The sequence below is a fragment of the Rhinoderma darwinii genome, chromosome 1, assembly GCF_050947455.1.
Source record: "Rhinoderma darwinii isolate aRhiDar2 chromosome 1, aRhiDar2.hap1, whole genome shotgun sequence".
NCBI classification, from domain to species: Eukaryota; Metazoa; Chordata; class Amphibia; order Anura; family Rhinodermatidae; genus Rhinoderma; species Rhinoderma darwinii.
In genome coordinates, this window is record NC_134687.1 from 360,669,743 (window position 1) to 360,693,174 (window position 23,432).

General features: G+C 38.2%; 1 protein-coding gene across 50 annotated transcripts in view; it reads left to right on the plus strand.

Annotated features, from left to right (window-relative positions):
* PTPRD (protein tyrosine phosphatase receptor type D) overlaps nt 1-23,432 on the plus strand; it is a 1,823,241-nt gene that overhangs the window by 1,630,486 nt on the left and 169,323 nt on the right. For all 50 annotated transcript variants that reach the window (XM_075826835.1, XM_075826978.1, XM_075827034.1 and 47 more), the window contains 2 exons: nt 3,340-3,485; nt 7,086-7,227. In XM_075826835.1, coding sequence (XP_075682950.1) covers nt 3,340-3,485; nt 7,086-7,227 — 288 coding nt within the window. The remainder of the gene's footprint in view (nt 1-3,339; nt 3,486-7,085; nt 7,228-23,432) is intronic.

Consider the following 23,432-nt stretch of genomic DNA (forward strand, 5'->3'; position numbering starts at 1 on the left):
ACAGTCACGTTCTGTTTCTTAGAAGTCAGTGCTGCTCTAAGTATGTCCCATGATCCAATGCGTCCCTAGTATATTGCAGAGATAGCTCATTGGGTGGGGGGGGGGGGCAAATGCTGCACAATATTCTCAAGTCCTCTTTGATCTCATTGGATTTGTGAAACGACCTACTACAAAGTTAATAAAGCATCTCGCAAGTGTAAGAAATATAAAAAGGGTATGTCCTGGTTATAGGTTCCCTTTAAGATACAGTCATGGAGTTGAAAGCATACATTGCAGGTGGTGACCGTTGCCCCCACTGTTATGTTCTCCGAAGGGAACACCATCAATAATGATGACCATAGATAGAAATATGTGCTTATTAATTGACCTTATTTCGTTCATAATATATATTATTTTTCCAACCTCCCCTTCTGTATTGTGGGTCGTTTCAGAGCAAAGAGAACAAAAACATGGGCATAAACTGGTATGATTCTGTTGTCACATTGTTCACATTATCCAGAAGCACTTGATCTGCAGTACCTCCTTGAGATTTCTCATTTTAAAAGCAATCTTTCCATACACTGTGACACTTACGATAAGAACATTTTGATAGATGATGATACTTATAGCAATAATCAGTTTGCTTTTTGTAGCCGGAGTGCAGGAAAGAAGATTTCATTGAGAAGCAGGAGATATCATTCTAGCTCTTGAGAGCAGATAGAAAAGTTGGCTAAAAAAAAAAATCATCCTAATGTGAACCTGCTGACCTGAAATTGTGTGTGACAGTTAATGGCTTAGAGGAAAAATGGAATGCATTGTATACAGTACATTATCTAGGCGTACAGTGTAATGACAGAATGGGACACGACCATATTAAATAAACGGAAGTATTTTAATTTCAGTACTATTTGAAGTTATTATATATACCTTTACCTTTGGATGGACCACAGTTTAAGATCAAATAGTACTGCCTATCGCATGTACTGCTCTGTTCTCATGGATCATTGTTTAGGAGACTTGAAAATCTAAGGTTTTGGTTAGATGTGTGTATTATTGGTGCTAAAGTAGGTGTATGGGGAATTATTACAGAAAAGAGGTTGTCAAAAATGACAGATGCCTAAACTAGTAATTTAGACAAAGGTATATGGATGCTGGATAAAATAGCTAAAGTAGGGTTCAGATATAAAACGTAGAAGCATAGCAGAAGAAGTAGGCATTGCCAGTTTCTTTTAAAGAAACCTGGCTCAGATCCACCTCTGTACTTGTATCAATATGCTCTTCCCCGTTTTGGCTATTAATTGAAAAAAAAAAAAAAAAAAAAGAAAAAGGAGAATCCCTTTAGGGCTTTTTTTTTTCTCCAGAAAACATGAACACGAACGTATTTTTTTCCTCCCGTAAATACTGGCGTAAATACGGGTCCTTTGTCACAAGTATTTGACCCGTATTCCACCAGTATTTACGGACCCGTGTCCGTAAATACGGGTCCGGTGTCACCAGTATTCCAGCCGTATTTACGGATCCGTTTTCTCTGCAGTAATCGGCAGCCCCTTCTCTCTATCAGTGCTGGAAAGAGAGGAGGGGCAGCACTTTCGGGCAGAGTTTCTGCAGCGATTGAAAGTAAAAGAAGTTCATGCGTACCGTTGTCTTGGTGACGCATCCCTCTTTTGACATCCAGTCCGACCTCCCTGGATGACACAGCAGTCTATGTGACCGCTGCAGCCTGTGATTGGCCTGTGATTGGCTGCAGCGGTCACATGGGATGAAACGTCATCCCGGGAGGCTGGACTGGAGGAAGAAGCGGGTAAGTTAACTTTTAATACTATTAACTCCAGCGATAATCAGTGTCCCGGGTGCTGAAAGAGTTAGGCCTCATGCACACGACCGTAGCCATGTGCACGGCCGTGATTTCCGGGTCAGCCGGCTACGGAGTGACAGCCGCGAGCCGCCCGCAAATCACGGGCCGTGCACATGGCCGCGGCTATTATTTTCAATGAGCCCGGACCGCATGAACACAGCCGTAATAAGGCTTGCCCATTCTTTCTGCGGTCCGGGCTCCGGGGCCATGCACTGACCATGAAAACCACGGTTGTGTGCATAGCCCCATAGGAATGAATGGGGCCGCAATTCTCCCGTGGATTTTTGGGGGAATTGCGGCCGCAAAAGCATGTTCATGTGCATGGGGCCTTACTGTCGATCAGTTAACTGTTTCAGCACCCTGGACAGTGACTGCCCTGACATCGCCTAGCAACGCTCCCGTAATTACGGGTACATAAACACGTAGCCCCCCGTAATTACGGGAGCCCCATAGACTTCTATGGGCCTGCCCATGCCGTTATTACGGCCTGAAATAGGACATGTTCCATATTTTTCAACGGCACGGGCACCTTCCCGTAAGCAGACGGGAAGGTACCCGTGGCCAATAGAAGTCTATGGGCCCGTAATTACGGCTCGTAATTCTGGGCGTTTTTACGTTCGTGTGCATGAGGCCTTAGCCCAATCCCAGAGCAACAATCCATTCCCTGCATTTTTGATTGTCCATTCCTGGCCCTATCGACACTTATGCCTGTCCTAAATGTTTAGAATGCAGAATGCCAACTAGGAGGAACAGGCACATTTAAATCTTAAATGTTACTTCAGTTCTTGTGAGTTATAAGTACTTTGGGCCTTGGATTCATTTTGGGATTTTTTTTTATGCAAGAGAATTGGAGAATCGATTTTTGGGGTAGATGTCATTCATTGGTCCATCTTTAGTAAAGTATAGAGAGGAATAGTCACGGAAAACTGTACTTCTGCCCAGACATAAGCATATTATATGCAGGCATTCAAGTATATGTTCTCTTGTCACTGGGAAATCAAATAAGTTGCTCTCTAGACATCATTAACAGCTGCAAGCATAGAATAACACCAGACCCTACCAGTAGATGTGCATTTCTCTAATCCTTTATTGTATTGATGCATCTTTCCTTCTGACTGTGATGTGACCGCATTACTTTAGTGATCTTACAGTATGTCATGCTTCATGAATTACTAGGGACACATGTCAAGTTAATACTTCACACTGTAGTCTCTTTCCCTCAATCCGTGACATGGAAACGGTAGGGGAACACTCTTCTGACTAATTGCCTTGTGACTGAAGTCATCTGGCGGTGGAAATCGCAGTGATTTGTTATTGTTTTTGGTAAAATGGGACAAGCGGAAAATTCATCCAAAACGAAAAAATTTCAGTTGATCCTTTTACCTGCTTCGTGTAACAATCTTTCGGAACACAGGGGGCTGTTGAAGCATTGTCTAAATGTGTTTTATTATATCGTTGCTTATGTTTTTTTATCTCCTAATTTTCATTTCTCCTTGATTTTTCAGCTCCACCAAGGTTTACGAGAAGCCCTGTTGATCAAACAGGAGTATCAGGGGGAGTTGCGTCCTTTATTTGTCAAGCAACTGGAGACCCCCGACCCAAAATAGTTTGGAATAAAAAGGGAAAGAAAGTCAGCAACCAGAGATTTGAGGTATTAGGTCCATTGTTCTGTTCCTCTGTCAAAGATTACACATGCATGGAGTTGTGGTGTTGTTACCCATTTATACACGGTTCATGATATTAGGCTTTCTACATGACGTTGCACTACAGCTCCTTGGGAGTTGTACCGCAGCTACAGTGGAAAACAACTGGCTCAATAAGTCAGTAAGGAAACAATTTAGTTACTACAAATTAAACTCAGATATAGATTGATTATCACATTTTAAATACATTCTATTGTGAACACGAGTATTTGCAACGTGTTTTTATATACTCCCTGCATGTTGCTTTTTGTTTGCTATTATCTAGACCAGACATGGGCAAACTACGGCCCGCGGGCCACATACGGCCCGTTAGGCTTTTTAATCCGGCCCGCCGAACTTGTCCAAATTATAGTAAAAACCTCCTTTTTTTTCCCCTTTCCCTGCAATGCCCACGTTTTCCCAATAGATGGCGCAATAAGGGCTATTTTTCACATTTGAAAGACAGTTAATAAATTGGGTTGTAGTGTTCTTACTGTGCTATGAGGTTTGCACACACTCCATTTAATGCTTTAGTATATCCGGCCCAAACACTCCCTCCAAATGCTCCTGGCCCGGCCCCTCTGTCAAATTTTAGAACCCATTGTGGCCCGCGAGTCAAAAAGTTTGCCCACCCCTGATCTAGACCATAGGTGAGTAAAGTCAGTACTCATGCCTACCTTAACTATGTAAATATTCAATATAATCCATAATTATGGGTTTCATATTAACAATATTCCTTGTATTCTTTTTATATTTTTATGGCACTTTTTAACTGATTTTGCTCACTTCTGGTGTTAATATATATATATATAATTTGGCATCAATGAGACCAGATAATGAGACATCTTGATTATTATCATCATCATCAAATTATACAGGGGATAAAGTTATAGATCTTAGGTTTGGGCTTCACCTAAACTTTTGTCATGCAACAGCTTCAATAGCCACAGTAGTCGTCTTGCAACTCGCTTGCAACTTTTTTTGCCCAATCTTTCTAGACATTTTGTCCTGCAATACTTTCATGAAAGTCTGATATGCATATTGATACGTGACTTAGTATGTTCCTATAACTACTGTATTACTATCAAAGCTATTACACTACAAAATGTTTAAATCCCCAGCCTTATTAGAGCTATACTTAGATTGTCCAAGCAAACCCTGTAAAGCAAACAACTTCAGAACTTTTTTTTTTTTTCATTAGGGAAGTCTGCCAGTTATTTCTTTGCTGTTCTTGTAAGGTTATAGCTTATCAGATAAATTTGAAACAGAAACCAGTGTATGACCAATTTAATTTCCATATTATCTGAACTATCAGATGCCCGATTACATTTTTTGTTGTTGTTGCTATGTCTCTATATGTATAATATCTGTGACAGATCTTTTTATGTTGGGTTATACCATCATTTAAATGACGGTGTTCTATCCTCAATGTGGCCTAGTATTAAATTGCATGTGATCTTTAATATTTTTTTAATTTTCATGAATACATATAGACAAACTATTCATTGGTTTAGGTATAAATTATCTTTTGTTTTAGATTTATGCATAATTTGTGATATAACACTAAAACTGTAACATACGTAGAACATAAACTGATCTTATGTTGTTTTTGATATATGCATCCTGGGGTCGCATGTACATGGTGCTCTGTGTTAGGCCCTGTTCTTGTATGGTAGTGTTCCTGTCCTAGCTAAGTCATCAATCTGTAACAGCGTATTACCAATTGATATAAACTGTGTGAGGCATGTATTCTATAGTTTACAAGCAGTGGATAAAACACATGTTTCTCTTATGGACCACATAGCTATAACAAGTGGTGTCAATCCAACAGGTGGATGTCACTACTAAGTAGGGGGACAGGTGGCCAGTAAGAGAAAGAATGTGATGTGGTGGCACCAATCAATCACTGTCATCCCGCACTTTATGGCAGACCTAAAAATAATCCATAGTGGAGAGAGATATATCACCATCACCACCTCCTGTTAAAGACAACAGTCTGACTCTGGTATTTCCCTGGTATATACTGCACATTCATTGCCTGGCCTGGGGACACAAGTCTTTTATTAGTTTGAAGTGTGTGCAAACTTTGTTGTTATAGAGTTCACTGCAAATATTCAAACACGTGTGGAAATTGATATCCGAATATCACGTTATTATTTAACTACTATAGATTTAGTCCTTTTAAACATTGACCATGTAATGTGAAAATGATTGAGTCAATTTGTGTCTAATAATTCCTGTTAGAAGTCTGATGAACCAATTAATGGACATATACAGAGGGCGCCCAGTTTACAGAATGATAGAAAAGCTAATGCCAATAAATGTAACTAATGAAACAAGTTTTTGTTGAAAACTATACAAAAGTATAGGAAACAATAGGGAATAGCCAAATGGATCTGAAGTTATAAAATGTAAAATAAAAAAGTGCCCAACTGAAGAAATACATTTTGGAAACGATATTTTCAGTTATACCTTGTAGAAAGACACACGATGCATTGTATAATATAGCAACCTCTAATTCAATTATTGAAAAAAGAAAGCGAAGCAGCACTCATAGTGAAGTGGGGTTATTCACCAAACATCCAGTACAACGTTTCACCATCTCTATGAAGGCATTCCTTCATAGAGAAGGTGAAACGTTGAAAATGCCTTCATAAAGAAGGTGTAGCGTTGCCTTCATAGAGATGGTGAAATGTTGTACTGGATGTTTGGTGAATAAACCCACTTCACTTTGAGGGCCGCCTCGCTTTCCTTTTTTGATGGCTTATCATATAAGTAGAGGTCACTCCTTGTTCTGAAGCCTAGCACTGGCCCTATCTGGCGTATATAAACCACAGTGCTGCTCCGAACCTTTGTTTTACTATTAATTCAATTATTGTATACTTGCTGGAATTAAAGCTTCCTTATGTAAAACAACACATGTTGGGCAACAAGAGCATAGTATAACATAAAATTGTACTTCATATTAGCTTTTTTAGGCCCTGTTCACACTGGCATCATGGCTCCTGTTTTACAAGAGCCATGTTCGGATCCGCTTTATAATGGGTCCGTTAGGTTTCTGTTTTTTTGGGGTTTACTACGCTATTCTGCCCATTAAAGAGCAGTGGAAACTGATGAAAAAGGACTAAAGGAAGTGTTAACAGAGGTGTTAAAACATTTGCATATGTGTACAGATAAATGCCACATCTGCCCAATCTGCTTAAGTTATATACAGAGTGAAACACAAATTCAAAACTGAAATAAATTTAGGTGGAGCATATGGATTAGTATGGAACAGATTTAACAGCAGGCATGTATTAATATCATATATGTTGACAAATCCACCCTGGGGTGCTAAAAGATGAAATTGATCTTCCATCAACATCTAGGTAAGGATCTTCTAACTTGTACATTTTCTTGTCTATCTGCATATTTAAATGATCCTCTATACACTTTTTTCCCCAAATTAATAACATGTCGTGAGAAAGTCAATGTGCAACATAGTTACTGATTATATTGGGATACCATTTCTTTCCATAGTGGTTGGTAGTGCCAACAACAACTGTGACAGCTTTAATTTCTTTCCACAGGTAATAGAATTTGATGATGGATCTGGTTCCGTCCTAAGAATACAACCTTTACGAACACCAAGAGATGAGGCAATATATGAATGTGTTGCATCCAACAGTGTTGGAGAAGTTAGTGTGACTACCAGGCTTATAGTATTACGGGGTAAGAAACAGCAGAAAGTGTTCATTCTTTTGTAATGAACAGTATACTGCCTATTGTGTGATGTGAAAGGGATTTCTCATATTTAAAGTAATAATTTGGATTTGCATCGGTTATACTAAAGATAGATAGATGGATGGATGGATGGATGGATGGATAGATAGATGGATGGATGGATGGATGGATGGATAGATGGATGGATGGGTATGGCTAGTGGTACTTTGCAGACTTTGTCAAATGTAGCCAGATCTGCAATATTAGCTATATTATAAATTGTGACATCTGCTCATCGTGCTGATTTTTCACATGTATTTCTAAGACTATATTTATAGCATTGATAGATGTCTGATTTGATTGTGTGAGCAGAAAATAGGGAAACATCATTACAGTGCAGAACTATGTTCCTCCTTCTGTACATTTATGCAAGTTGTACATACAGCATTTCAGCACCACACTCTGATTGATATGCCATTTGTAGACATTATAGAATTGTTACAAATACATAAACTCCTAGAACAATGTCATAACGGGCTAAGTCGTGTCCACAAGGAACAACTTCCCTTTTGTAATAATTGGGCCACTCCAAAATTAATGCCATACAGAAGAAACGGAGTACAAAGCCATATATATATATATATATATATATATATATATATATATATACTTATACACATATATATATAAAAATCTAAAAATTTAATTCACATATAGGTTAGACAAACGGTTAGAAAATGGTATCAAACAGAGAAGAAACCTATAAGCGCACAAGCGCAGGGGATATAACACCCCAATAGAATATGAAAATAAATACCATGGATAGTAAGAAAATATATAACTTTATTAATGTATAGCAATACATGGTATAACAATATCAGATATATTAAAAAAATATATATATGGCGGATCATATATCAAAAGGAGTAGCAGAATGGTAAAGATGACAACATACCAAAAGGAACACAAGAAAAAAAACAACCTCAAAAACACATCCCAATGCTAACATACCAAGGGTACAGGTAGAATGAGATATCAAAGAAGAAGCAACTATATATCCATGTAGATATAATACCTACATGGAAAAAGTGCATATAATAAATCTACACAAAATAAATGGCGTACATACAGGCAGGCATATATAATGAATGCCAGATGGAAAAAGTAAATAGTTCAGATACCTGTAGACATGATGGAAGCAGGGGATGTGGCGAAGTGGCACAGGAACGCCTCGACGCGCGGTTCGCCTACGACCGGCTTTGTCAGGAGGCTCCTGACGAAGCCGGTCGTAGGCGAAACGCGAGTTGAGGAGTTCCTGTGCCACTTCGCCACATCCCCTGCTTCCATCATGTCTACAGGTATCTGAACTATTTACTTTTTCCATCTGGCATTCATTATATATGCCTGCCTGTATGTACGCCATTTATTTTGTGTAGATTTATTATATGCACTTTTTCCATGTAGGTATTATATCTACATGGATATATAGTTGCTTCTTCTTTGATATCTCATTCTACCTGTACCCTTGGTATGTTAGCATTGGGATGTGTTTTTGAGGTTGGTTTTTTTCTTGTGTTCCTTTTGGTATGTTGTCATCTTTACCATTCTGCTACTCCTTTTGATATATGATCCGCCATATATATATTTTTTTAATATATCTGATATTGTTATACCATGTATTGCTATACATTAATAAAGTTATATATTTTCTTACTATCCATGGTATTTATTTTCATATTCTATTGGGGTGTTATATCCCCTGCGCTTGTGCGCTTATAGTTTTTTTCCTAGTTTGCTTGGGGTTTTTCCCCTGTTCCGTTGTACCTTGCTTTGAGGTTTGTTGTAGGTTTACTATCAAACAGAGAAGACTCTATAAATATTCACATGAAAATAGCAGAGTAGCAGACCTATACTCAGACATGATATGTTGTATTCTACATATAAGTGCTATAGGTAGTGCAGTAGCCTGAGAGTAGCGATATCCTATCCCCAAAAAAGTGACAAAAACCAGTCCATATGAAGGAAGGAGAGGCCAATGCTGTCAGGGATAAACCAGCATCTTAACCCATCTCAGCTGGTTTATCCCTGACAGCATTGGCCTCTCCTTCCTTCATATGGACTGCTTTTTGCCACTTTTTTGGGATAGGATATCGCTACTTTCAGGCTACTGCACTACCTATAGCACTTATATGTAGAATACAATACATTATGTCTGAGCACTGCTACTCTGCTGTGTTCATGTGAATATTTATAGAGTCTTCTCTGTTTGATACCATTTTTTAACCGTTTATCTAACCTATATGTGAATTAAATTGTTATATTTTTTATATATATTTGGCTTTGTGCTCCGTTTTTTCTGTATGGGATTATAGAATTGTGTTCAGAGCCCGGTCTAATGACATTGGAGCCATCGTAGTCTGGTCTTTTATGAAAGTGCATGCTGAAAGGCGATGTAAGTGTAGTTCTTCATGGTACTAAGCTTTAGAAGCTGCTATTCTTTCATTGATGGCATTTTAAGTGTTGGGATTCTGTGCATTTAGGGCTCGTTTGACATTAATAGCAGCCATTGATCAGTCATTATTATGGCTCTTAGTAGGACATAATGCCATGATACTGAAGATTGCGCTATTTCTATAGGATACTTTACATCTGCCAAAGTGTCGTCGGTTGCTCATTTTGTATATAGGAAGTAAGGATGTTCACGGCACAGTGTAGCATTTTTCCTGGATTCTCATATGTATATACAGTATGAAGGCCGATAGTCCTAAAGAAAGACAAACCAAATTATATGTTTCTGAGTAAAAGTAGGTATTAGAAGCTCCGCTTCTGTCTTGGAAGCGTACAATTCATTGTATAAAACGAATTAAGCAAACTGTAGCGTCACCAATTTGTAACCTTTTGGCCAGAATTACCATGTTTATTACAGCCCCGTTTTTATTAATGCCGCCTTTTTGAAGATGAACACTGTTCTGCCTGCTGTGAAAATAGCAGTTTGCCGTTTATGTTATAGAGTGATCTCTGCCGGGGAGCGAGGCTTCAAATATACCGTGCAGCAGACTGACGATAACACAAAGGGGGTTTTCTTTCTCTTTGTTATAAATGACTGCAATAAAAGAGTAATAATTCCGAAAATAGGAAACCTACCAGCTCTGAAGTGATTTTTACTTGGCATATTTCAGAAAGAAATATTTTTTTTTTATAGTTTATTAAAGCAAAATGATTTAACAAACTTTTGCTTACCTAATAAATGTGCTAAAGTGACAGCATCATGCGGGCAGCTGAATCCATCAGCGTCAGCAAACATGATTACCTTGTAATGCCTACACATGATATTACATTTCTGAGTGTGTTTTGTTGGTGTCAATTTGTAGAACCGATTAGTTTTGATAATATTCAGTATTTGATTTTACACCTTTTGATGAAATACAGATTCTAGCTTGCCTCAGTTTATCTTTATTTCAAGCTCATCTGTTACTTTTAAACAGTGGCTGTCAAAAACTCACACTGTGCTTAATGTATCCCTTATTAAATCCATCTCAGTGTCTATATAACTGTATTGTAGTGAGCTGACGTTGAGATTTTAGCCATTGTTTATGGACATATTGCAAACGTTGCATTGTGGTCTATTGTCTGTTTCTCAAGTTGACCATGGTCTCACAGTAGAGTGACAAATCTTCCTTTTGGTGACTTATCGACGAATGTGCTCCTCAGGGGACTACAGGAACAGAATATGGTCAATGATGATGGACCTCACTACAGTGACGGCCAGTGATTTCCCTAATATTTAGAGGGGCTGTCCGATTTCAGCAAAATAATATTATTTTTTGTATAATTAAAAGTTCTAAAAAAAAATTAAATGTACTTTATATATTAATTCCTTACGGTCTTTAATTAAGACCTCTGCTTGTTGTTATACAGTAAGAACCTTCATTGTTTACTTCCAGTGGATAAAATTCTGTCCATGGTCATGTGATGGACACCCAGGTGCTGGGATCGTTGGAAGACACAGCTCTGATACACATACTGTAATTGTACCGAGCCGTGCACCTGAATGAATACAGAGGGTATATTGGACAATTGTATTAGGGTATGTTCACACGAGGGCGTCCGTAACGGCTGAAATTACGGGGATGTTTCAGCCTGAAAACATCCCCGTAATTTCAGCCGTAACGGCATGTGCAGGCGCTTGAACGCTGCATCAATTACGGACGTAATTGGCGCTGCTATTCATTGGAGTCAATGAATAACGGCTCCAATTACGGCCAAAGAAGTGACAGGTCACTTCTTTGACGCGGGTGTCTATTTACGCGCCGTCATTTGACAGCAGCGCGTAAATATACGCCTCGTGTGAACAGACAAACGTCTGCCCATTGCTTTCAATGGGCAGATGTTTGTCAGCGCTATTGAGGCGCTATTTTCGGACGTAATTCGGGACAAAAACGCCCGAATTACGTCCATAAATAGGCCGTGTGAACATACCCTAACTTGTAATTACTTAAAAAAAATAACATTCATTTTCTGAAATTGGACAACCCCTTTACCATCAAACAGTTGAGATCCAAAGTTCATTGATTTTATAAGTTCTCGTTGTCCCTTACTATAAAAACATGATGAAACGGCATATGCTCTAAAAAGACCCAATTATCAGATTAATTCCAGAGGGCACTTTAACGTTCACTTTCTTTAATTTGATCTTGCATTTTTCTATGGGCTTACTGTAAGGGCAGCCAAAGGGAAGAAGAGATTTTATATTTTAGAGAGATTTTATAGCATATTGAAAAAACTCTTTGTGCTTCACTCTTGGCAACTACTGTAAAAGCGGGCAACATAGACTAAAGTATATAATGGCTGATTATTTTTTTTCATTTCTATGTGCCAAAAAACTGCGGTCAGCATTGTCACCTTATGCACAGCAATCTCTTTAGACCAGTGGTGTACAACCTGCAGCTTGGCGGCCTTGAGCAGCATGCATTGCATTACTGTGCAGCCCTCTACATACTTCTCTATGTCCTAAACATTCTGAAAGACACTGCTATGGGAAACACTGTGTGGCTGGCAACAGTTATTGCGGGACTGTGGGGTTGTATAGGTTCTTTTTTTAAGCAACTTGAACAACCAATCCAGGCTAAACTGTAAATGTGTTATGCTTAGTTCAGACCATGACTGGCATTTGCTTTGGTGCTCTTTGAAGCCCTGTGGCATGCACTGCCCCTCAACCTCTGCACTAGACATAACACTGGGGTGTTCCCATCTGAGAAATTTTTTTTTTAAATTCAGTATTATTTTTGTATTGAAAATTTTTGAATAAAAGTACAAAAAAACAAAACAATTAAGAGCAAATCCCATCCACAAGCAAAGATATACAAACATCTTAAAGTGCACATGACCAACCCCCATTCTCTGGATATTCTGAAAGTCAAGAGTTTAGAACAAATGCTCCAATTATCTTGTACCATTAAATAGTAACAGTATAATTTAAGTGGATGTGGGACTCCATTTATTAAATCCCTTCCCCCAGACATCAATATGACAAAGAATTATGTTCTCCCCATCAAAGCAAAAACATTTCTCGGAAACATCACAAAGAGTAAACCTGTTGCCACAAAGCCCGGAAGCCAGCATCATATACTGTGTCACTATAGATTCTCCTAAATGAGACCCAAGCGGTACCACGCCAGTTCCCTAGAAGCAAAATCAGATATGTCAATCCAAGGGGACCACATCTTCTCAAATTTGGGCATTGCCTCTCTTTTCATATATTTTCTTTTTTCTAAATTTACAAGCCTATTGAGTTTATTAATGAATTCTTGCTTAGTAGGGCTACTTGCATCTATCCAATGTCGGGCCATCAATTTACGGGCCATATATAAATATATAGCCGCAAGATCCTCCACATACCCAGCATACAAACAAGAGGGGTAATTTCAATTGTAACCTGATAAACCCTGTCGATAACAGCCATCACCCCATGCCAAAAACCTTCTGGTTCAGGACAGGACCAAAGCATATGAAGCATACCGACAGAATCAGTTCTACAGCGTGGACAGGACATATATATCATTGCTCCCATAAAAATGGAAGCTACAAAACCAGTGTAGACAGAGCGCAATATACAGAATGCTTTTGCCATTGTGTTCATGTTTAATAAGCCATTTTATTATTGCATAAATATTTAATAATAGACCTTTTGTCTTTGTCTATTGATAGTACTTTATATATCCATGTATTGAGCTCTTATACAAGGCTATGCATATCACTAGCTATAAAGACAAAATTGGGCTATTTATTAGCAAATTCCGTTTGACCATTATTAAAGTATTAACACATACATTATTACAATACCTACAACATGCCTAATGTACTGTATAGGTTTCTGTTGAAGAAATGAGCTGTTTTTGTTGTATTATTTTGTTAATCATATGAACAGCTTTTATCACATAGCAGACGTTCCAGACACACTATAATGAATTGAAATGTCTGATAAATGAATGCCATAAAACAGACATTTCTAGTAAGATTCTGCCAATGTGCCTTAACCTCTACATCCTACTGGGAAAAGATTAATTCAGTCCTATTGGCCATCAAATTATTGGCTTCTTAAGTAAAGTTGTTAATAGGTTTAAACGAGTTCATTGTGCAACTTATTAGTTCTTCAATTAAACAAAAAGAGTGAGCGTGCTGTGTAATTGCTTGAAATCCATCCATCAACTTTCTATGCAGAATAATATTCCTGAAGCATCCCCAATTTATGTACTAGCACACTATATCACTATATCACTTAGGCGTGAGACGTCGGGTAATTACCGTAACCCACATCCACTGCAATTACCTCCTCCTATGTTTAGGGACCACCGTGGATACGAAGCAGTGCTTAACCTCTTCACTACTATTGAGTAATACGACTAGAATTCTATAAAAGACACATTTAAGAAGAACGCTTTGTTGATCTAGTCACTATACCAAATGCTATTAGCGGAAACAATGTGGTTTTAATAGGCGTTGATTTTGCATCTCTTATTGTGACTAATGTACGTTCTAAGATGTTCAGAGACACGCAGATTTATTTGCAAGCAGGATTAAAATAGTCTCGAATCCTCTAGTCACTCCCGTGGGGTAAGATATGGCATTAGAGCTTATTGTGTTTGATCTTATCTCATGGTAAAGGTATCAGTGGCACAACATCAAGTGTTAGTACTTACTGCCTGGCTACGGTTACATTAATCTCTTCACTTCTTTGTGTGACAGATTCTTCTAGCTAGAGAACAGTCAATACTTTCCTCAGTAATACATTAATGGAGTTCCTCTGACTAGCTTAATCACCAAAATCATAAGATCCACCTATAAATAACATAATATTACATAATACTTATTCTAGTTTTATTCTAATGTGGGTGGATATCAGAGCTGCCCCTAATATTATTGCAATTGGCTCTACCGTGGTCATATTTATAGTACAAGTGTAAAAAACGTAATTATTTTTTCAGCTTATTTGTTAAATAAGCTGGCACTAAAATTTTCAGCTATCATTGTTATTTTAACTATTTACTAATAAAGAATTTATTATTTTCAATACTATTTGATCACACTACTTTCCTCTTTCCCTTTCCTGTTACTATACATATATCATAAATCGGTGGTGTACACCTAGTGTGAATCTCATTGCTCCAACATATTATATATAAAATTGTATGAGGGTAATACCTATCAATCTATAATACTATTTGTTAAATAAGCAGGAAAGTAAGTGTTAAAATAACGGATTTTAATATTCCATGTTCTGTATTTTCATTGGAACTAATAAATGTGTTAACTCGGAATAGTCTTCCATCTTCTCAATCCGTTCCTGTCCTTACTTCATTCTTATGTCAACTGATAAAAAGCTAAAACACTTTTATCAAACTAATTTTTACAGATAACTGTACATTACTATAGATACTTCGGACAGCTTTCTGGGACATAAGCGGAAATTTTGCGGAATGATCAAATAGGGGGCAGATGTAATGACGTCTCCTGCATTGCATTTTGGCGCCCAAAGAATAACTAATATGGCACTGTGCCAGCTAATAACATTAAGTCAGGCAGGGCGTTGTCTTCTGTAATAATGACACAAACTATACCTGTACATGAAGTACAGCCATACATTAAACTATCTTAAGGAACACTAAACCTAGAGATGAATGATACAAATAAACAGGAGATAAACTTGCCCCCACTTTGTCAGTCTGCAGAATATTCTGCATTTTCCTGAAACAAACAGTCTTATAGAAATCTTGCAGAAAACAAAGGGGTTAATTTTCTTTTGAGCCCTTCTATTTTCGGTTTGAAGATGACTGACAGGGTGAGGCTTAACCAAGGGGGTAGGCTTAACAATTTGTGTGTCCTATTGGTGGAAGAGCAGTGGCGGAGAACGTCTGCAGCCTGTTGTCTTACAGGCAGTTAGTGAGGATGTATTTCTCCGTTTTAATTACTATTTAAGACAGAATATATGATCAAAGGAAGGGAATAGTCAGGAAGGATTTGCTGGGATTGTGTAAAGGATCTGCCAGGTACTACGTCTGTGTATACTCCCGGGGTTAATCAGTCGACACCTGAGGCCAGACCTCTTAGACTGACACCGGCTCCCACCAACCAGGGTGGCAGGCTCAGGAGTGGGAGAGCCTATCGCGGCCTGGTCAGTCGGAGTTAGCTCCGCCCCCTGTCCATTTATACCTGCCGTGTTCTCTTCCTCAGTGCTTGTTATTCTTCTTGGATTCCTGGCCCCACTGCTGCCTTGCTCCAGCCTGCTTCTGCCGTGCTTCTGCCTTGCTTCAGTTCCGCTTATCCTGCTTCGCTTTGCCCCTGGCTTGCTTCCTGCTCCGTGCTCTCGTTGGTATACTCCACTACATCCTGATCCTGACTGACTCATTCACCGCTCCGTTTCCTCGCGGCGTTCCGTGGGCTACTGCCCCTTCCCTTGCGTGTTCCCTGTTTGTACTCCCTTGCACTTAGACAGCGTAGGGACCACCGCCAAGTTGTACCCCGTCGCCTAGGGTGGGTCGTTGCAAGTAGGCAGGGACAGGGCGGTGGGTAGATTAGGGCTCACTTGTTCCCTTCACCTCCTTCCTGCCATTACAGATTGTTTTTAGTTTTTGGTGCATTTTTTATGTTTAGTGTTCCTTTAAGAATAGATTTTTTTACATAAATTTTACTGGATAGTGAATGGAGCCTTTTAAGGTGGAGTCCTAATTAAGGTTAATGTAGCTCTTTTTCTAATTGTTTGTGCTGTATTATTTCTGCTTAACCTTGTCCTCCTTATATCTGAAATACAACAGACTGGTTTAATATGTATTAGAATCTCTATTTTCATTTGTTTTTTTTTCTGTCCTCAAATCTATAAAAGCCAATATTGAAAAGGTAATATGTTTTCCGCGGAGCCATTTTTAAGCATATTTTTACTTTCGTCGTTTACTCTCTTTGTGTAATGATTGTGGACATTTTTATTGTTTAGAAAATGAGTTATCTGGAAAGAAACAAGAAATTATGGCAAACAATTGTTTTGTATTTTTACTGTAATTTCACCATTTGTGATAAGTTGGCTTTTCGCTGACTGGAAGGATAGAGGTTGCAAAGGCACAAATTGGCATGAAATCTTTTTCGATTGGATTCTTTAACTAGAAGTGTGAATAATGTAAGCCTACAAATCTGATCGGCGGAGTTAATACAAATTTTGTTTTCAGATTATAGGAAGCAAAAGGTAAAAGGCTAACAGCTTACTTTGTGCATTTGGCAATAAATATGGATTTGTTTTGGGTTCAGCTGCCTGGGAGCTCCGTGTAATTCACTTTTTCGTTATTTATTTTGTATTTTTTCCTTTTTCACGATCTTTACGAAAAGTGTTTTGTTTATTCATCCACCTCCCTACACTTCCTAAGCTTCAGTAGGTATAAAATGGGAAAATAGGTTGCTCGATAGATAGATAGATTGCTAGATAGATTGATAGATTGCTAGATAGATAGATAGATAGATAGATAGATAGATAGATAGATAGATAGATAGATAGATAGATAGATAGATAGATAGATAGATAGATAGATAGATATGAGATAGACAGATAGATAGATATGAGATAGATAGATAGATAGATAGATAGATAGATAGATAGATAGATAGATAGATAGATAGATAGATAGATAGATAGATAGATATGAGATAGATAGATAGATAGATAGATAGATAGATAGATAGATAGATAGATAGATAGATAGATAGATAGATAGATATGAGATAGATAGATAGATAGATAGATAGATAGATAGATAGATAGATAGATAGATAGATAGATAGATGATAGATAGATAGATAGATAGATAGATAGATAGACAGACAGACAGATAGATAGATAGATAGATAGATAGATTGATAGATAGATATGAGATAGATAGATAGATAGATAGATAGATAGATAGATAGATAGACAGACAGACAGACAGACAGATAGATAGATAGATTGTTTTGCAGAAGGCATTGTTTTTATGTATAGACACCTTCAATACATACATAATACATACCTACTATTCACAAATTAGGCCCTGTTCACATTTCTGTTGCTCCATCACGGGTAGAATAGTGTAGCATGTATAGCTATTTTATATATATATATATATATATAGTAAGAAAAAGAAAATCAGATTCCTCTGAGTTATAATGGGTCCATCAGGAACCATTACAAATCAGATTATTATGGATCTGTCATATACATCATTGCTCCCATGAAAATGGAAGCCACAAAACCAGTGGACAGAGCCCAATATACAGAATGCTTTTGCCATTGTGTTCAAACAAAAACAGATAAAAACAAGGACATTAAAGCAAAAACACCGAAAAAGGCCATACTTACAAATGGACACAGCCAAGTCAGAAATGCTGATGAAGGCGAGTGAGCAGGTGCTTTAAATAATAATAGCCACTCCCACTAGTCTTGAGGGGAGTGGTATGTGGTGCATGGGAGGTGTAGTAAGAAATAATAAATAAATAGTGTATGTGCAAGTGTAATAATGTAAGTGAAATATAGGGGGCAGTAATGAGTAAAGTGCCTAAAAAATAAATGAATAATGGGATGCAAGTGTGTGAAACATGGAGGGATAGTGTGTAAGTCATGAGGCGCAACATGTCTAGCCAGGTAGAAGCCTATTTGTGACGCCTTGATAATTCATAGAGCGGGCTACCCTGCTTGCTAGGCCAAACAACAACACACCATGCTCTCCCAGCATCAAAGACCTGGCTGTGTCCAAAAGAAGCGAATATAAGTAATAATGAAAAATACCTGGGGTATTAGTGATCATTTTGGCCAAAAGGACGCAAGCTCGCAATCCACGACAAGGATCCCCAGACTTGCGAGTCCCTAACTGGAGCGAAAAGCTCCTGATGTACAGACAAAAACAGATAAAAACAAGGACATTAAAGCAAAAACACTGAAAAAGGCCATACTTACAAATGGACACAGCCAAGTCAGAAATGCTGATGAAGGCGAGTGAGCAGGTGCTTTAAATAATAATAGCCACTCCCACTAGTCTTGAGGGGAGTGGTATGTGGTGCATGGGAGGTGTAGTAAGAAATAATAAATAAATAGTGTATGTGCAAGTGTAATAATGTAAGTGAAATATAGGGGGCAGTAATGAGTAAAGTGCCTAAAAAATAAATGAATAATGGGATGCAAGTGTGTGAAACATGGAGGGATAGTGTGTAAGTCATGAGGCGCAACATGTCTAGCCAGGTAGAAGCCTATTTGTGACGCCTTGATAATTCATAGAGCGGGCTACCCTGCTTGCTAGGCCAAACAACAACACACCATGCTCTCCCAGCATCAAAGACCTGGCTGTGTCCAAAAGAAGCGAATATAAGTAATAATGAAAAATACCTGGGGTATTAGTGATCATTTTGGCCAAAAGGACGCAAGCTCGCAATCCACGACAAGGATCCCCAGACTTGCGAGTCCCTAACTGGAGCGAAAAGCTCCTGATGTACAGACAAAAACAGATAAAAACAAGGACATTAAAGCAAAAACACCGAAAAAGGCCATACTTACAAATGGACACAGCCAAGTCAGAAATGCTGATGAAGGCGAGTGAGCAGGTGCTTTAAATAATAATAGCCACTCCCACTAGTCTTGAGGGGAGTGGTATGTGGTGCATGGGAGGTGTAGTAAGAAATAATAAATAAATAGTGTATGTGCAAGTGTAATAATGTAAGTGAAATATAGGGGGCAGTAATGAGTAAAGTGCCTAAAAAATAAATGAATAATGGGATGCAAGTGTGTGAAACATGGAGGGATAGTGTGTAAGTCATGAGGCGCAACATGTCTAGCCAGGTAGAAGCCTATTTGTGACGCCTTGATAATTCATAGAGCGGGCTACCCTGCTTGCTAGGCCAAACAACAACACACCATGCTCTCCCAGCATCAAAGACCTGGCTGTGTCCAAAAGAAGCGAATATAAGTAATAATGAAAAATACCTGGGGTATTAGTGATCATTTTGGCCAAAAGGACGCAAGCTCGCAATCCACGACAAGGATCCCCAGACTTGCGAGTCCCTAACTGGAGCGAAAAGCTCCTGATGTACAGACAAAAACAGATAAAAACAAGGACATTAAAGCAAAAACACCGAAAAAGGCCATACTTACAAATGGACACAGCCAAGTCAGAAATGCTCAGCATTTCTGACTTGGCTGTGTCCATTTGTAAGTATGGCCTTTTTCGGTGTTTTTGCCATTGTGTTCAAGTTTAATAACCCATGTTATTATTCCATAAATATCTAAACAGTACTATACAAAACTATTTGAAAGCATTTATGAAAAAAAAAAATCGTTTTAGTGCTTTAAATTTGCTAAGAAATTCTAATGTTTCCTACAATTAATATTTTGCACCTTACATTTCATTATCCTCAGTTCATTCACTGAAAATGTATTTTCTGCATCAACTTTTAGAATCTCTGTTTAAGTTTTTCACATTATAATCTAAAGTTCTGATGGTATTATCTAACATCTTTTACCCCACTTTATATTCTCTCTGTGGAGGCACATCCATATATATAGTTCTTATTCCCTACAGGGATCAGTTACCTGTTTATAATTCTGATGCCCGGCTCCTGATTGGCAGGCACTAGTATGTGTAATTGTGCCCCATTATTCAGGTTTGATAGGGAATTGTACAGATGTCCTAATTTAAAAGGATCTATTTTAGACCATTATGAAGTTCTTGTCTGCTTCATGCAACCCCTTTTTGAATGGGCTATTAAAGCATAATGATAGGGAATCTCCAGGTCACAGGACTTAAAGGGGCTCTGTCACTAGTTTAGTAATGTCCTATCTCCTAGCTAATCTAATAGGTTCTGTCACATTGATAATGCTAGTGAAAATAACGTCCCAAAAAGTTTATTATTTTAAAAGTTATGAGGTTTTTACTAAATATGCAAATGTCGATATACTAGTCAAGTGGGTGTCAATACCAGCGATTCTCCTGAGGTGGAGCTATGTCACAGCCTCTGACCCTGTCCTATCAGCATGAAGCTGCTTCTCACAGTGTGAGAGACTGAGGCTGGAGGGAATGGGGATAACTTCAAGTAGCCATATCTCCGGCTGTGGACCACCTAGAACAGTGGTGGCATATGAAAGAGGAGATTCTAATCTTTTATATGGCACAAGGATCGCCGTTCTTGCTCTCAAACAACCGGAGATATCACCAGTTGAATACACAGTCAGGAATGGAAGCTGTATACTATATGATCACGCTGTGTTGCTGGGCTGAGAAGAGAAGAATTGTATGACGCTGATTGGACAGCGTTATACAGAAAACATTACACTACTCAGAGAGAAAAGAAAGAGTCACCTCCTATTTGGCTATTAAAGCCACATTCGCATATTTAGAAAATGGCCATAACTGCAAATAATAGACGTTTTTGAAAAATAATTACACTAAAGTTATCAGCAGCAAAGCGCCTATTAGATTAGTTTGGAGATGGGGAATTGATAAACAAGTGACAGAGCCTCTTTAAGTAATTTATGAAAATCAATAGATACCCATTAATGTAAGGGGCGCTGCTCAATGCTTCATATTCACTTGACTTCATATAAAAATGAGACTTCACACTGCAGTTCCCTGGCAATACCAGATACCAGTACTTTGACCAACACCAGGTGATCCACAAGATTCAAAGCCCTTCTTTTGTAACTTAAAAGGGATCATTAATAGTTTCGCTGGGAGTTTGTGCATCCCTCCCAGCATTTAGTTACTGGGGATTCCCAGATGGTTTTTTTATATTAGGGGAATCCTGTTCATTTTCTGCAGAACCTGCTGGCAGACTTTGGGAATAAATGTGTCATTATTTGTCCCTGAGAAACCAAATACAGATTCCACTGGGTCTAATAATGTCTAGTAGACCTAGTAGAATCTATTTTGTTACTCGCGGACAAAGTATGACAAATTAATTTCCCCAGGGCTGGTATTCGAGCTTGCTACCGCCATAAATCTTAATATTAATTGTATCAGTATTATTTAGACATTGTAATGCTCTATTATTAGGTTACTTTATCTATGGAACTGTTATGTGGTGACTGTATGTAGGTATTATGTCTATGCTATATGGTGGTATTTATTTAGGCATTGTTTGGCACTGCTACTTAGAAACTGTACAGAATACTATTTTGCAGTGAATGGTGGCGGCAGCATTGTATAGCGTTATTATTTAGTCAGCTGTATTTGGCCAATATATGGCACAGTTATTTAGCTACCATAGTGAATGGCATCATAAGAGGGGAGTCCATGGCAGGCACTGCACAGGGCATTGCCTACTGTATGGCCGGCCCTGAATTTCTACAGTAGTAAATGCCAAAGACAGTCTGGAAGCTGCCTGTTGGGCTCAGTCTTGCTCGGGATATTCCTTTGTTTCCAGTAGTGTCATGACCATACACATTAGTGCCAAGTCATTCTTATTATTAATTAATAATGTTACTCTATGCCATGGCTGCCTGATCGGGCATCTGAACATTTCTCTGCAACTCGACTTATCATGGCAATGCAAACAGTTTACCGAAATAGCTGACTGACAAAAATAACAGTTGTTCCTCATAAACACCACTACAAAATGAAAACATACCCTTTAGTTTATTGTTATTGCTGTTTTAAAATGACAGACCTTAGGTTTACTTGTTAAGGCTTGATATTTGCATTTCCCTGTAATAAAACGAATGTTTATTTGATGTATTTTAAATGGCTTTTTTTTTTGTAGTGCTCATTTTCATGAAATTTGGCAAAAAGAACATAGACCTATAAAACAAAATAGGATGTGGATCAAAATCTTGCAAATGCCATTTAGAGAACATTTCCTTTATTGACTATCATGTTTCTAGATTTTTCCTTTGTCTTTGCTCCATTTTGATTTTCATCCTTCAGACTAACCTGTGACCTTTTCCTATCTATAATACACTAAGTGCCCTTTGGCTAGATACTTTTTTGTGCTATAGGTTTAAAACATTGCATCCTGGGAATTGTTCCTTTAGCATTTCACAGCACCATTAATATTTGCAAAGTTTGATTAAATTGATGCCTATTATTTAAAGTAATTGCAACTTTCAAATAAAAATGTCAGGCTGGTATATAGCTAGTCTATCATGCTGATAGGAATATAAATGCTTCATTATATCCAGCAAAAGATTGAGGAGAGGGGTTTCAGTATCAACACCAGATGAGTCACTTATATTTTAGAAGAATGTGTGGCAGTCCCACGATACAGACAATTAAAGCTAAACACATAAAAATATTCATTAAAATACCGCCAAGAAAGAGGGATGTAAGCAAGCAATCAGAAAAACATAGAAGAAAGCAGATTACTTTCTAGAAACATGCTACTGGTATAATGTGGTCCTCGTATATTTACACTGTCTCTTAAAGGGCACCTTTTTAACCGGCTGATAAGAAACAGACCGCCTTCTCTAATGCATGGCTGTCGGAATGCCACATTTGATTTTAGAAAATTATGGAAAGCCAGCACAACAAACTATATAGAACTACTCTTAATATATGTTAAATTAGAAATCACGGAGCCACCGATAGCTGAAAAATACAAACAGCTGTCAAGTGCAAATTACAGACCACTGAGCTCTGGATATGGATGCCTTGTAGCTGTCACTGTGAATGCTGTCTCAAAACACAAAAAAATGGTTTTGGGCTTTTTTAGATGAA